Raw genomic sequence first — 17187 nt, forward strand, 5'->3', positions numbered from 1 at the left:
TTTTGAGTGAAATTGAGGGCACCTGTGCTGAAATTAACCATGTGTGCAGTTGAGCAAAGTGAGTTCTGGGCCAAATCGCCCAACAGAACCTGGTCTGAAAAAAGTGCGATTATTAGACACCTTAAAAGTGCGATTTGCGAAAACGCATTCCATTAAATAAGCGATTTGTATTCTTTTCTGTACGAAAACATCTGGATGCGATAAAAATGCGATTTTTTCACACACTTTTGGTCCGCATGAGTTATCGCACACAATATGTGATATCCGTCCCTTAGCGCATCCTATTAAATATGCGATTTCAAGGAAAAATGCGATGTCGCCATTTTTTTTACTAATGTTCGCCAAAAAACACAAATCTCACTCCATAGAATGTCACCCATTGAGTCTACATATTGTAATGGTGTCTTCAACAGCAGAGTCTAAATTGCTTATTTCAGATAAAAAATATATAGTAATCTACAGTAGATAAGCTTGTTATGGTCCATTCTAACAACGTATTGGCGTTAAAGCGTAACATTGAAAAAACTAAGAAAGCCAAAACAGAGAACCCATGCAAAGTGTGTTCTGCACATTATTACAAATAGTTTATTTTCCAGCTTAGGCCCCTAGGGGGCACCAAAAGCCTCAGTCAGTGCTGCGCTAAGAAACTTCCCATGGACATCCCTTTCTCCTGTCCTTGTGTGTACTGCTGATGAGAAGGAAGGACCACCCTCTGTGCCTGGCAGCCTGTCTTTACCTTACAGCATCTCCTCTCCCTGCCCTGCTGCTTCCTCACTCTGGATTTACCTGTTGCCCACACATCCTCTTCCAGCATTTTCATCACCAAAGGTAAATTCCTCTGATTATGACACTGTATAACTTACATCACCTGACTTCTGCAGTACTGTACTTTAATGTGTTTTGCCTGTCACATTTTTTTATGATTTGCATTATAAGAGTGATACAGTATACAGTAGATGTGTCTAGCTACAAGCATAATAGGTTTTTATTTCTATAGATCAAATCTGTAATTGTGCCACACACATAACTCACATAAAGTTGTTATATTTTTTATTATTATTATTATTATTATTATTGTTATTATCATTTTAATTATTTATTTTAGAATTTTGGAAGAAATTGTTTAGGGAGATGCATTTCTTTATCAACAGTTGATATGAAGTAACTGAAATTTTAAATGTTTTCTGTACTCTTCTTATGTTCTAAATATGTGTAAGTGTTATATTCTATGTTACAGTTACATTATGCTGTATCAGCAAACTGCTGCATGCCAAAACTAAAATATATAATACAGGAGCAAACTCTTACATGGGCTATAATCAAACCTCTGTACAATGTATAATTCTTTTCACTAGTTAGCATACCAATATTCTGAAATGTATATAAATTGTATATGTGGAATTACCTGCACCTCCAGGAATTGTGTACTTAATTATAAGTGTGCAGTACAGTATGCTGGATCAGGTGTACATGTGTGTGGTAATGCACTACAGGGACAGATTATGTCGATCGTTGTTTTACTGTGAAGGGAAATCAATATAAAGTGTGACTTAGGTGGAGGAATCGTCATGTCAGTCCTCAGTATTGTGGGATAACCAGAGGGAACAAGCAAAAGTGCACAATCATTAATACTGTAATGTGGATGACCATAAAATATCACTATTGTTTGTATGGGCTACTCAAATAAGTTATTAATTCAAAACAAATGTAAATGTGTTTAAAGCTACGATGTGTGTACATAATTTTCTACAATAAAGAATAAAATAATTGCTTAACATTGTTGAATTTCAATATTGTGCTGCTGAAAATAATCTGGGTGTGGAATATATGAAATTCTAGCAGTTTTTTTCTGGAGATGGTGTAAAGTAACATGGCCAACTCTGAAAGCTTTGCTTTTCAGGGTTTAGTACATACTTTATGTGTCAGATAATTATCTCCATTGATTATAATTGGGACTGTATTCGGTAGAGCTAAGAGGTCCGGCACTACAGAGCGATGCGGAGCTCACCCGTTAGTTTTACATAATTTGATGTAACTTCATTTTACATTTCAATACTTCGTTTTACTGACTGAAATTTAAAACGGTGAGGAGCTGATTGGTTAGTACTTGATCTCTATACATGCTTTGATAAATTTTAGTGTATTGTGAAGAAGACCTGCTGGGGGTGTTGGTTGAGTCTGTGCATGGCTGTACACACTCAGCAGCAAAGGCTGTAGGGAAATTGAATTCTAGTGTTGACAATGAAGTACATGTGTTCATCTTATATTATTGTTTAAAAACATCCCAAGTTTAGACCTACTATGGTATTTTATAGGGCATATACAACACTGTGACTTAAAACAGGTGATTACACAGCCTTCTAAAATGTGTATAGTCTTCTAATCCCTCTAAACTATTACCCTAAAGAGCTGGATTGAAAAATACTGGATTGTGTTGTTTATCCCTTGATTGGCTTTCTCTTTTCATTTATACAAGTGCTGTTCTTTTGACCTCAGTCATTATATGGTGCCTTCCATCTCACTTGTGTTGCATTGTTTCAGTCCAGTATCTTTTAAAGCAGCCACTTTTGTGACCAATGTGTTCATTATGTATCTTTGCAGACACCATTGCAGCTACATAGTATATTCGTTTTACATGTGTCTGGACGTAAATAGCTGAAAGTTCAATTCTAGAAAGGAAGAATTGCCGCAGTTTAAATGCATTATTACACTCCCTTTATGTGGAGTTATGGTGAGAGCGCTGCTTAGCAGCCTGCTCATTGCAATGAGTGTCTTACTGCAGCACATGTTTCATTGATAAATTACTCTCTGCTGTAGTAAAACAGAAGCGTGACTTGTAAGCTCCTTAAAATGTCTTTGCAGAGTTCACGTGCTGGTTGTGTTGAATTAACTATATATTTCCTTGGTACTTGTGTAGTTTCACGGCGGCAGCCTAAGCTACGTTGTCAGCGTAGCCCAATGGCTGCCTAGCATAGTCAGCATAGTGTCTCCATGGCAGCCCTGTGTAGTTAGCATAGTCAGTGTAGTGTTCCCGCGGCAGCCCTAGTCACCATACTGTCAGGCAGCGTAGTCACCGTACTGTCCCTGTGAGCTGCAGCTCTGTCCCTGGTGTCCCTGGCAAGCCTACAGAGTGCCTCTCACACAGCACCGGTAAAAAACAGATCCCCCGTGGTGGCGGACGCTGGAGGACGCCAGTGGACAGGGGATTACGCTAGTGACGCACAAGTGTGGCAAGCGGAGTGAGCACCGCGAGGGGACGCGTTACCCACCCTCCCGACCTGTTCATACCCCCACTATCCACGTCGGCGAGGAGTTGATTTTACAACGTGTGGTGAGCTTAGCGAGCCACCGAGCCCGAAGCATGGTGAACAGACCCGGATCACTTCACATATACTCCGCGGCCGCTCGCTTCGCTACGCTCACCACACTTTATAAAATCATCTCCACGCCGATGTGGATAGTGGGGGTATAAACAGGTCGGGAGGACGCGTAACGTGTCCCCTCGCGGGGATCGCTGCGCTCGCCACGCTTCGGGCTGGTGTGAACAGTGGGGGTGTTTAAAGAAAACATTCACACCTGGAATATCATCATTCTGAAACAGTAATGACGACATGTGTTAACTGGTAACTGGATTTTAGTGAACAATAAAGAAGAAAAAAGCAATGAACAATGTACAATAATATCAAATAACAAGTCCAAGAAACTATAAAAACAGTCATTCTTCACTTTCTGCCTTCAAATGCAGCTGATGTTGACGCAGCTGTGTCAGCATTTGTGTCGGATAAATTGTCAGCTATTGGGATCAGGGTTAGTGCATGTAAAATATGCAGGAAAGCATTCTCTGCTCCAAGTGTTTTACGCCAAATAAACTCCTGCATGTAGGAGTCAAGGTATTGGCGCGTAGTGCCCCTGTGTCTCTTGTTCCTCCACTTGCATGACCCCCAGAGCCTATCAATGTTTTGGGTATGAATGAACCCTAGTGTCTGCGTCCACAGAATTGTAGCGGTGGTTGACGCGCACATGATGGTAACCCACTTGCTTAAGTTGTTGAGTGTTGTACACGCGCCAACAGTCAGAGTATATAGTGATACCGGTCCAATATTCATCTGGATGGCGGATATCAGGGTGCTGGCATCACGGCTGGCCACAGGTGTTACAAAACATTCACCTGTCTCACGAGATATGACACCAAACAGCCACTGCTGAGGCTGGACGCGTCCAACATGATTTTTTCGCTGGACAAATAAACTTTCATCCACCTCAACTATTTTGCCAGGCCCGCCAATCCGGCGTTTTTTTTAAATCATGAGGTGGTGCTCACAAAATGTAATTCTTGTTAGCTCCTCCGCCCGAGAAATTATGAACTGTAGAAGGGTCATAAGTGTCAGGTGACATCCTTGAAACCATTGAGCGGCCTGGAGACTAACCTTCTTGCTACAGCTTCTAATGTTGCAGCGCCACATCCGCTCCTTTATATTAAGCCTCATAGGATGCCCTTTGACACAGGTCTGTCTCTGGCAGCAAGTGGTGGCGTTGTAAAAACTGCACCGACTCCTCCTCCATCTGCGGCAGGTTAAAGATGGTTAATGCTGCAGCAGCAGCCATGACTGACACAATGAAATTAGTGGTGACAGAATGCTGACTGATTATGCTAACTGCATAACACTGACTGACTACGCTTAACTACGTAAGCTCTAGCTACTGAAGCTCCAGGTAGCCGCGCTGTGGTACGTTGATTCTGACAGGGATGCTAACTACTTAAGCAGCCGCGGGAACACTACGCTGATTCTGACAGGGACGCTGACTACGCTAACTACGCTGGCCGCGGGAACACTATGCTGATTCTGACAGGGATGCTACGCTGACTACGTAACTGCCGCCGTGAAAGTACACAAGTACCATTTCCTTTGCTGGGATATTTCAACACACAATAAAAGTAATCATATTGAATACATGTTTGGTCTTTGCTTAGGGTGAAATGGGAAAGTAATCTATATTTCTGGCTCATGTGAAAACTGATCGTCAGCTCTTCTAAGAATGTAACTACAGACTCTGGAGCCTAGTGCAAGAGACAATGGGAGCCAATAACTCGAGCAAAACTCCTGCATGTGATGAAAATGAGGAAGGTAAGAAGTGCTCAGTACTGTATGCTGTTGGAGCAGTGACAGCCGGATGCAGCAAAGACTAAAAGCTGTTTAACAATTACATTTTATATCATTCATGTACAGTATTTATCAAAGCTTGGAGAGAAATTATATTGTGAGAGATGAAGTACCAACCAATCAGCTCCTCCCTGTCATTTTCAAAACGTAAGGCAAGAGTTGATTGGCTGGTACTTTGTCTCTCACAATTTTATCTCCTGAGCTTTAATAAATACCCCCTCAATGTGTACAGAGTAACTGTATGGATTTCTAGGTGTTATTGTTCTGCTCCCAGGCCAAGACTCATCAATACTTTGGTGCATATAGCTTGCAGGGTTTTCTTGCTTGGATGATGATTTAAGTGACGGCAGTTATACCTGATATATGTATTGGTATATATAAGAAATGTTTGGAGTCATATCACCATTGTTACATAAGCAATTTCAGCGACATAGGAAAGTGATTGAACATTTTTGGAATAACCCCTTAATCCTCTAACCTCTGGTCAACATGGAATACATTTTAACTGTCGATGCATTGTGTTCTTGTTATGTATAATTGTGTACATTGTTTATTTGCTGTATAATTAATAGAAATTTAAATTGGGCCAGGAACCCCGCTAAGTTGTATAAAATGACTAAGGCAATTCAAGGTATATCATAAAAAATGAAAGGATAGGAGCATTTGACACTTATATTTGGGCAGAGCAAATTGGATCGCATTTGTCAGTCAGACTACTCTATTTGTTACTGGTTCCGGTTGATAGATTTATAGTATCTAGATAGGCAGTCAAAATGTTCACCCCAAAAAGATGGCATGCAATAGATCGACAGGGTCAAAAACAAAAAGAAATAGTAAACCAACCGGCGCCTCACTTCAAAGCTGCTGCAAAGATCTATATGATAGCAACTACAAATGCTAAAAAAACAAGATATACAAAGAAAAATATATAGATCACTGCGCTGCTCCTCCTCTCATAAGTGAAAAGACAATTTCGGTCTGGATTTTCACTGTGGTTCTTTGTCTGATGCTACTCCTTTGATATGTAATTTCTCTAAATATATGAAAAAGAAAAACAAATAAAGAGTACAGACTGTCAGGTGGTGTTTCTTTTTAACCGAAAGTAAGATCCAAGGTAGGAAGGGAGGAAAGGGATCCCAAACTCCCCACGGCTGGATTGCTTACACTGCTTACAATAAAAGACGTGTATTGAATCACATCTGGGTATCTTTTGTTACGGGACCACCAGAAACGTGCTCAAGATGGTGAAGACTCTTACATGTGCTTACATATAGATCGCTGGGAGAACACATATAATGGTATTGTCAGATGTCGCGGCCGTGCACGGTCTTCCCCGTCCTCCGGGGCGCACGGCGGTCGGCTCTCTGACACACGTTGCCAGGCAACGTCCTTAGCGCCGGCTACGTCCTGCGCGGCGTCCGGGCGTCAGGGGGTTGCCTAGCAACCACTCTGTCCAGCCGCCCGGCGTCTTCCTCTCACTCTTTGCACCGTCATCACGGCGCGTCCCGGAACGCGCCTTGCGCGCGCTTTTCCCTTTATATACCGGCGTCTTTCTCCACTTAGACGCTGGCTATAATCCTTTGTGGGCGCTTTGCAGCTTCCTCACTCTGGCTACTCTCCAGCTTCAGACCTGCGTTCCTGCTGCAGTTCCTTCCCTGCATCATCCGTCTCCTGGTCACTTCGGAGCTGTTCCTGTCAGAATCCTGTGGTATCGTTCCATACCTGTCTTGTGCCTATTCTTGCTGTATCTCAGTTTGTTATTTTGTTGTATACATTTAGCTCAGTATATCTTAGGTTTATTCTGGGTCACCTTTCCTTTTAGTATATTCCCTTCCTGGGGCCCTCCTGTCTCAGCCACCGGGGTATTAGTTAGTTTTCCTCTTGTACACCTGTTACCTCCGCCGGTTGGTTGTCGCCACCACCTAAAACGCTTTGGAGGGCACCGGAGTTGCACAGGCTTAACCCGTGCTTCAAACGTGGCTGCCGTGCGAGAAGATCTAGGGCTTCTGCACCTTCCGGTGGACCTATAGGGTGGCAACAGAGTCAGCGGCTGAGACAGACTCTCCCTGTCCATACTGACCTATCCACTCTGGTCAGTTCCCTGTGCGCTCCCGTCTACCCCACAGGGCCCTGCCCCCTCATGTCCCTTGGTCTCGGTGTTGCGCCAATCGACCGGTAATGATTACCAGCTAGGACCTATGCCCTTTTCATTGTGGGCCAGGTATCCTAGCACGTCTGAGCCGTGTCGACACACTTCAGTCGAATAGGGTGGGTGCTCAGCACCTAACAGTATAGCCAGCCTTAAAAATTGTCGGTATCTCCCGGCTCACCAGTTTTTGCCTCTGCTTTTTCCCAGGGGTAGCCGGGTATCCGGGGATCCTTTGCTTGTATGGATCCGAATGCGGCACAAGCTCTAGCCAATCAGGTCTCTCTCCTCACTAAACAGTTACAGGACCTGTCTATTAAAGTTGACTCCAACCTTGCGACTCACTTGCCTGAGCCCAAAGTTGGTTTTCTTGAAAAATTTTCCGGTCATAGGCCTCTCTTTGTAAATTTCAGAGAGAGCTGTAGATTATACTTCCGGTTAAAACCCCACTCTTCTGGTACCGAGCAGCAGAGAGTGGGTCTGGTAATATCCCTTCTCCAAGGGGACCCACAATCTTGGGCCTTTAGTTTGGGTTCAGATGATCCGGCTCTCCGATCTGTGGAGGCCTTTTTTCAGGCGTTAGGTATTCTTTATGACGACCCTGATAAAGCTGCGTCAGCTGAGGCTTATCTTAGGGCCCTCAAGCAGGGTAACCTCTCAGCCGAGGAATATAGTGCTAAATTCAGACGTTACGCTCCTGATTCCGGCTGGAATGACCCAGCATTACGAAGTCAGTTCCGTCTAGGTCTGACAGAGAGTATTAAAGATTGTTTGGTACAGTATCCGTCTCCTCCGTCTCTTGATAAATTGATCCTTTTGGCTATTCGGATCGATCGGAGAATTAAGGAGAGACGCGGTGAAAGGGGGGTTCAGGCATTACCCACTTCTGAGCTCCTGGAGGAGCCTTCTCCCGATTTGGGTGAACCTATGCAGCTTGGGACAACCAGATTATTTTTCAGGCTGACTCCCAAAGAGAAGCTCCGTCGACGTACACTGGGCCTGTGTATGTACTGTGGTTCTAAGGATCATATTTTAAACAGATGTCCAGTATTGTCGGGAAACGGCAAAGCCGAGAAGTAATGGGGAGTGTCTTCTCGGGTTGTTCTTTGTTCTCCTCATCTGATTCTTTGTTTCTTCCGGCCAGTTTTCAAGTGTCTAGTGCCCCTTGGGAGGGTCAAGCATTGGTGGACTCTGGCGCGGCAGCTAATTTCATGGATAATAAAATTGCCAAAGAGCTAGGGTTGCCCCTGCTACCATTAGCTTCACAGGTTTCTGTGTGTGGGTTAGATGGTAGTACTCTGGCCGCAGGAGCCATCACTCATTATGTCGAGTTACCGGATTTCCGGGTTGGATTCTCCCACTCGGAGAGTATATGTTTTTTGGTCCTTCAGTCCCCTATTGCTCCGATTGTGCTTGGCCTTCCATGGCTCAAAAAGCACAATCCGGTTTTTGATTGGAGGTCCGGAGAGCTGATACAGTGGGGTAAAGAATGCTTTGAGAATTGTATCAAGCTTCCAGCTCTTCTTGCTACCCCCACTCCCTCTGGGTTACCTGTCCAGTTTGCGGAGTTCGCTGATGTTTTTTCAAAAAAAGAGGCGGACTCACTTCCTCTGCATCGTGCGTATGATTGCGCCATTAATTTGTTACCAGGTTCCAAATTACCCAAAGGTAGATTGTACTCCTTGTCTCTGCCTGAAGAGAGGGCTATGCAGGAGTACGTGGAGGAAAGCCTGAAAAAGGGTTTTATCAGACCTTCCAAGTCTCCGGTTGGAGCGGGTTTTTTGTTTGTTAAAAAAAAAGATGGGACTCTACGTCCGTGTATTGATTTTCGTCAATTGAATGACATTACGGTAAAGAACTCTTATCCGTTGCCTTTAATTTCTGTTCTTTTTGATCAGCTGCGTTCAGCTGTTGTATTTTCAAAAATTGATTTACGCGGAGCCTATAATCTCATCCGCATAAAAGCCGGGGATGAGTGGAAGACGGCGTTCAACACTCACTCAGGTCATTATGAGTATTTAGTCATGCCGTTTTGCCTAGCCAACGCCCCGGCTGTATTTCAGGATCTGATCAATGATGTCCTTAGGGACTTTCTAGGTGTTTTTGTTGTTGTTTATCTTGACGACATTTTGATTTATTCTTCTTCCTTGGATATGCATCGTCAGCATGTCAAGGCAGTTCTCCAGAGGCTCAGAGAGAACAAATTATTTGCCAAACTCGAGAAATGCGAGTTCGAGGTAGATACTATCTCATTTCTTGGTTACATAATCTCTCCCAAAGGCTTTTCTATGGATCCTGCTAAGCTCAAAGCCATTCAAGAATGGGTCCAGCCTTCTAATTTAAAGGCCGTACAAAGGTTTTTGGGCTTTGCCAATTACTATAGGAGATTTATTTTTCACTTCTCGGATCTTGTGGCTCCTATCGTCGCTCTCACAAAGAAAGGAGGGGATCCTGGGTCTTGGTCTTGTTCTGCTGTGGACGCTTTTAAAAGACTTAAACAGGCTTTCTCTTCTGCCCAGATCCTTCGTCACCCAAGTCCAGAACGCCCTTTTGTCCTTGAGGTTGACGCATCAGAGATCGGGGTGGGTGCTGTCCTCTCCCAAAGGGATAAAATTGATGGGTTGTTGCATCCTTGTGCCTTTTATTCCAGGAAGTTTTCGGATGCCGAAGCTAATTATGATGTAGGTAACCGGGAGTTACTGGCCATCAAATGTGCTCTGGAGGAGTGGAGGCATTGGCTGGAGGGGGCCAAATTCCAGATTACAATTTTTACCGATCACAAAAATTTGGTTTACTTACGTTCGGCCAAAAGGTTGAATTCAAGGCAAGCCAGATGGGCTTTATTCTTCGCCAGGTTCAATTTTATTATTACCTATAGACCTGGAGCTAAGAATATTCTTGCGGACGCCTTGTCAAGAAGCTTTTCTGCCTTACAAGATCCTGTGTCTCACCCCGAGCCCATTATTCACCCTTCATGTATTTTGGCAGGCCTGACTCAAGGGCTCTTGGATTCCGTGCTTGTAGCTCAATCCTTGGCCCCAGCCGCTACCCCGGATGGTAAATTATTTGTTCCTCAAGGACTTCGCGAACAAGTTTTTTCTGAATTTCATACTTGTAAGTCCGCCGGCCATCCTGGGGTCTCAAAGACTCTTTCTTCATTGTCTCGTGCGGTATGGTGGCCAGGAATGAGAAGAGATGTTGAACATTTTGTCGACAAGTGTAACACGTGTGCCCAGAATAAGTCATCTCGCCTGTCCCCCATGGGTCAGTTAATACCCTTACCTGTTCCTAATAAACCCTGGACGCACATTTCCATGGATTTTGTTACGGATTTGCCACCAGCTTCAGGTTTTAATACCATTTGGGTGGTGGTAGACAGGTTTAGTAAAATGGCACATTTTGTTCCTCTGAAGGGCTTACCTTCAGCGAGGATTTTAGCTTCTTTATTTATCACTCATATCTTTCGGGTTCACGGGTTGCCATCTGACATTGTTTCGGACAGAGGGGTCCAGTTTGTTGCTAGATTCTGGAGGATGGTGTGTTCAGCGTTACAAGTCAGGCTGAGTCCATCATCTGCATTTCACCCCCAGTCGAATGGTCAGACTGAGCGGGTTAACCAATCTTTAGAACAGTTCCTGCGATGTTACGTTTCCAAAACTCAGCGGGATTGGGTTGAGAACTTGCCATTTGCAGAGTTTTCATATAACAATGCCTGGCATGCCGCTACCAAAAAGTCTCAATTTTTCTGCAATTACGGTTTCCACCCTAGAGCAAATTCTTTCATTCCCACTTATGCCAAAGTGGGTAATTCTAGGTGGTTGGCTTCTAAGAGAAAGATTTGGCGCATGGTTCGGGGAGCGCTCCTCTCTGCTGCCATGTCAGCTAAACACTTCTCTGACCGCCACAGGAGACCATGCCTGTTCAAGATGGGAGACTGGGTCTGGCTTTCTACCAGGAACATCAAGCTCCGGCAGTTCTCACGCAAATTGGGCCCACGCTTCATTGGTCCTTACAAAATTATTAAGAAGGTTAACCCGGTCGCATTCAAACTGTGGCTTCCCCGCTCTCTCAGAATTAACAACACCTTCCACTGCTCACTCTTCAAACCTGCCCTCCAGCCAGGGAGTCGCAGGCCATTGCCCATCCTTCGGCGTGGTCAGGAGGAGTATGTGGTCGAGTCCATTCTGGACTCCAAAATTTCCAGAGGGAAATTATTTTTTCTGGTTCATTGGAGAGGGTTTGGACCTGAAGAGAGGTCCTGGGTCATGGATCAGGACCTTCACGCTCCTTCCCTAAAAAGGACCTTCTTTCTGTCGTTTCCGGACAAACCCAGGTTTGGAGGTCAGTTGACCTCTCCTCGAGGGGGGGGTACTGTCAGATGTCACGGCCGTGCACGGTCTTCCCCATCCTCCGGGGCGCACGGCGGTCGGCTCTCTGACACACGTTGCCAGGCAACGTCCTTAGCGCTGGCTACGTCCTGCGCGGCGTCCGGGCGTCAGGGGGTTGCCTAGCAACCACGCTGTCCAGCCGCCCGGCGTCTTCCTCTCACTCTTTGCGCCGTCATCACGGCGCGTCCCGGAACGCGCCTTGCGCACGCTTTTCCCTTTATATACCGGCGTCTTTCTCCACTTAGACGCTGGCTATAATCCTTTGTGGGCGCTTTGCAGCTTCCTCACTCTGGCTACTCTCCAGCTTCAGACCTGCGTTCCTGCTGCAGTTCCTTCCCTGCATCATCCGTCTCCTGGTCACTTCGGAGCTGTTCCTGTCAGAATCCTGTGGTATCGTTCCATACCTGTCTTGTGCCTATTCTTGCTGTATCTCAGTTTGTTATTTTGTTGTATACATTTAGCTCAGTATATCTTAGGTTTATTCTGGGTCACCTTTCCTTTTAGTATATTCCCTTCCTGGGGCCCTCCTGTCTCAGCCACCGGGGTATTAGTTAGTTTTCCTCTTGTACACCTGTTACCTCCGCCGGTTGGTTGTCGCCACCACCTAAAACGCTTTGGAGGGCACCGGAGTTGCACAGGCTTAACCCGTGCTTCAAACGTGGCTGCCGTGCGAGAAGATCTAGGGCTTCTGCACCTTCCGGTGGACCTATAGGGTGGCAACAGAGTCAGCGGCTGAGACAGACTCTCCCTGTCCATACTGACCTATCCACTCTGGTCAGTTCCCTGTGCGCTCCCGTCTACCCCACAGGGCCCTGCCCCCTCATGTCCCTTGGTCTCGGTGTTGCGCCAATCGACCGGTAATGATTACCAGCTAGGACCTATGCCCTTTTCATTGTGGGCCAGGTATCCTAGCACGTCTGAGCCGTGTCGACACACTTCAGTCGAATAGGGTGGGTGCTCAGCGCCTAACAGGTATCTTTAGTGATCCAAAAAATGGAGCTCACACTATCTTACGTGGTATGGTGTGTGGCAAATCTTGTAAAGGTATCTTTCCATCAGACGGTATACCATATAAATGAAACAAAAGAACTCCTCATGGTGCAAATATGATAAAATAACATGAGGCTTTAATATCAATTGATAAAAAACAGAAGGTCAAGCCTTGTACCGTAAGAACAGGGATAACAGTCAGAAGATAGATGGAACCCGGGTAACTCCTGCTGCAGACTTCCAACCTGATCCTAGGTAACGTGGATGGCCTCTCTAGATACACTCCTCCAACATGTTTCGACGCTCCAGGCGTCTTTCTCAACCTTGAGAAAGGCTCAGTCTGATGGATGGCGAGGCTGCTGGCGGATCGCCAGCGGGGACGTTCTGGCTATCAGCCAGCCAGGATGAAGCCTGCCCCATCTGTAGTATGACGAGTGTAGTGATGCACTGAGCCTGAAGCATGGCGAGCAAATAAATGGAAAAAACTCAAATTTTCATCTGTTGACAGTTTGATCCTGTGAAGCTTTTGACTATCTATTTAATAATCCATATGCTTTGTTACAAGTCTTGTTTTTTTAGTTACCCAAATAGAAGCAAAACCGATTAATGCTAGATTTTGATTTTTTATTTGGAATTCAAAACAAACTGGTATCAGTTTATTGAATTGTGCCAAACTACTGTAAATTAAATTGTGGAATAAAATTTCCTGGTTTTGTACAATACAGGCATGCAGCCCAATTATGACTGACTATATTCATGGGACAAATGTGTATGTAATACTACACTTGAATCTAAATTTTTAGAGAAAAGGAGTCTTTCTAGTCCAGAATACACTGTTCTCAGAGTCAGACAGGAAGCAAGTGATTCCTGTCTGATCATCTGAGCACTGCAGTGAGCAGCCAGGATCAGCATGTGGCCAGCGGCAGACTGAGCTGGTGGCAAGGTGCCAGCTGTCCCCTGGGCGAGCTGAATGTAACTGCTTGGAGCCACAGGCAAAGTCCTTGCATCCAACTCCAGTCCAGGCTGTTGCGAGACATAGCCGCGCGGACATGGGGGGGAGGAGTTTTGGGGTGGGCGGAGCAACTCATTTCCATGCAGTGCTGTTCTCCAGGACATCACCATTTAGCCAATAGTACTGTACAGTGATTGGCACCTTCCCTAGAACTACAGTATGCTCCTCTTCAAACTTGGCCCTCCTCTCCAGGCTCCTTTTCTACTCCCTCTCTAAGCCCAGTGTGTCTGTCCTCTCTGAGTCTGTGTTTATGCTACACCTGGCTCTTTTTTCTCTCCAAGATTAGTGGTCTGGGGGCATTTTTTAGTTATGTGTGCATATGCTTTTATATATCTTTGTGTGTTCATATGTATGTATTTATATATACTGTATGTGTATATATATATATATATATATATATATATATATGTTTGTATGTTTATATTAGAGATGTGCGGGCTTGGATTTCAGAGATCCGAGCCCCCAGGGAGGTCATCATTCCGAGCCCGATTCCGAGCAGCGCTCGGAGATTCCCGCCTGACTCGGTCCGTCAGCGTGATTAGAACGTCATCTCCCGGCGTCGGATTTTGCGAGGCTTTATAAGCGGCTGCCGCGACCGCCATCTTCACTCCAGTCAAGTAGTGGGTTGGGAGAGGGTGTGTTGGTGCTGCTGCTGGGGCTTAAACTTGAGGTTGACCTTGAGCTTTTGCAATCACTGGCGCTGTCTCTCAGTGCTGCTGTGTAGTCTAACTGTGCGGTCTACCTCTGGTGTGCTGCTGTGCTGTAATTAATTATTTTATTTGCTGGGCCTGTCTCCCTCAGTGCTGCTGTGTACTCTGTTCTCCTCTGCTTAGGAGAACAGTCTAGCTGTGTACTTGTAGTACTACTGTCTCCTCTGTGTGGTCTACCTCTGGTGTGCTGTGCTGTAATTAATTATTTTATTTGCTGGGGCTGTCTCCCTCAGTGCTGCTGTGTACTCTGTTCTCCTCTGCTTAGGAGAACAGTCTAACTGTGTACTTGCCTGTAGTACTACTGTCTCCTCTGTGCTGGGGCATACCTCTGGTGCTGTGCTGTGCCATTTATTATATATATTAATAATTAATTAATTATATTAAATAAATATATATATAGTCCACTGGTGCTGCCTGCACTGAATCTGCCAGTCTGGTGGTCTGTGGTCTGGGGCTCACTGCCTAATAAATAATACTGCAGTATATCTAGTTACCTGTGTGGTCTGGGGCTCACTGCCTAATACTGCCGTATCTACCGTCTGGTCTGGGGCTCACTGCCTAATAAAATACTGCCGTATATCATTATCTACCTGTGTGGTCTGGGGCTCACTGCCTAATAAATAATTAAATACTGCCGTATATCTCTACCTTTGTGGTCTGGGGCTCACTGCCTAATAAATAAAATACTGCCGTATATACCTGTGTGGTCTGGGGCTCACTGCCTAATAAATAATTAAATACTGCTGTATATCTCTACCTTTGTGGTCTGGGGCTCACTGCCTAATAAATAATTAAATACTGCCGTATATCTCTACCTTTGTGGTCTGTGGCTCACTGCCTAATAAATAAAATACTGCCGTATATACCTGTGTGGTCTGGGGCTCACTGCCTAATAAACAATTAAATACTGCCGTATATCTCTACCTTTGTGGTCTGGGGCTCACTGCCTAATAAATAATGAAATTCTGCCGTATATCTCTACCTTTGTGGTCTGGGGCTCACTGCCTAATAAATAATTAAATACTGCCGTATATCTCTACCTTTGTGGTCTGGGGCTCACTGCCTAATAAATAATTAAATACTGCTGTATATCTCTACCTTTGTGGTCTGGGGCTCACTGCCTAATAAATAATTAAATAGTGCCGTATATCTCTACCTTTGTGGTCTGTGGCTCACTGCCTAATAAATAATTAAATACTGCCGTATATCTACCTGTGTGGTCTGTGGCTCACTGCCTAATACTGCCGTATCTACCGTCTGGTCTGGGGCTCACTGCCTAATACTGCCGTACCTGTCTGGTCTGGGGCTCTCTGCCTAATACTGTCGTACCTGTGTGGTCTGTGGCTCACTGCCTAATACTGCCGTATCTACCGTCTGGTCTGGGGCTCACTGCCTAATAAATAAAATACTGCCGTATATCTACCTGTGTGGTCTGTGGCTCACTGCCTAATACTACCATATCTACCGTCTGGTCTGGGGCTCACTGCCTAATAAATAAAATACTGCCGTATATCTACCTGTGTGGTCTGTGGCTCACTGCCTAATACTGCCGTATCTACCGTCTGGTCTGGGGCTCACTGCCTAATACTGCCGTACCTGTCTGGTCTGGGGCTCTCTGCTTAATACTGCCGTACCTGTGTGGTCTGTGGCTTACTGCCTAATACTGCCGTATCTACCGTCTGGTCTGGGGCTCACTGCCTAAGAAATAAAATACTGCCGTATATCTACCTGTGTGGTCTGTGGCTCACTGCCTAATACTGCCGTATCTACCGTCTGGTCTGGGGCTCACTGCCTAATACTGCCGTACCTGTCTGGTCTGGGGCACTCTGCCTAATACTGCCGTACCTGTGTGGTCTGTGGCTCACTGCCTAATACTGCCGTATCTACCGTCTGGTCTGGGGAATCACTGCCTAATAAATAAAATACTGCCGTATATCTACCTTTGTGGTCTGCGGCTCTCTGCCTAATACTGCCGTACCTGTGTGGTCTGTGGCTCACTGCCTAATACTGCTGTATCTACCGTCTGGTCTGGGGCTCACTGCCTAATACTGCTGTATCTGTATAACTGCCTGCTGGTGCATACTCACTGACCTATATTAATTGCACTCCAGTGGCGGTGTTCTGTGACATAACTCCACAATAATAATGGAGATGCAAAATATGGAGGTTAACAAACAAAGGAAAGATGAAGATGCACTTCCTCATAGTTCTGAAGCTGCTGCCACTAGTCATGACGTAGACGATGAAATGCCAACAACGTCGTCTGCCACGGCCGATGCCCAGTGTGAAAGCAGAGGGCATGTACAATTGAAACCAAACTTCCGTAAAAGGAATAAAAATATGAAATGTAAATCGTTGGAAGAGAAACTTAAACTTGGCAATATGCCATTTACGACACGGAGTGGCAAGGAACGGCTAAGGCCATGGCCTAACTTCATGACTAGTGGTGCAGCTTCAGATGACGAGGAAAGTCCTCCTCCTCCTCTCTCCCCGCCCAATAGGAAATTAAAGAGAGTTAGGCTGACACAGACTCAAAAAAAAAACAGAACAAAATTCAGAAAATAAATCTGGAAAAAACTCATCCTTCTAAAGACATATCCCAAATCCCCACGGAGAGTCCGAGGGTGGCGGTGGTTGTGATGCCGGACCTTCCCATCACTGTACGTGAAGAGGTGGCTCCTTCCACCATTTGCAGTATGCCCTCTGCATATACTGGAAGGATCACTCACAGTCTAGCTCCAGATTTTATTAGTGAAGGTGATGTTGTACACCAGGAGGA

At 45.3% G+C, this 17187-nt stretch overlaps 1 protein-coding gene across 1 annotated transcript in view; it reads left to right on the forward strand.

Moving 5' to 3' along the window:
- The first annotated feature begins 698 nt into the window (after positions 1–698).
- Positions 699–17187, forward strand: part of LOC146074088 (serine/threonine-protein kinase 32A-like) — a 496785-nt gene continuing 480296 nt past the window's right edge. Inside the window, exons 1-2 of the mRNA XM_083181822.1 lie at positions 699–828; positions 4973–5126. Of these exons, the coding sequence (XP_083037948.1) occupies positions 5075–5126 (52 nt within the window). The 5' untranslated portion in view covers positions 699–828; positions 4973–5074. The remainder of the gene's footprint in view (positions 829–4972; positions 5127–17187) is intronic.

The sequence above is a fragment of the Crinia signifera genome, chromosome 4, assembly GCF_055691185.1.
Source record: "Crinia signifera chromosome 4, ASM5569118v1, whole genome shotgun sequence".
Classification (NCBI taxonomy): domain Eukaryota; kingdom Metazoa; phylum Chordata; class Amphibia; order Anura; family Myobatrachidae; genus Crinia; species Crinia signifera.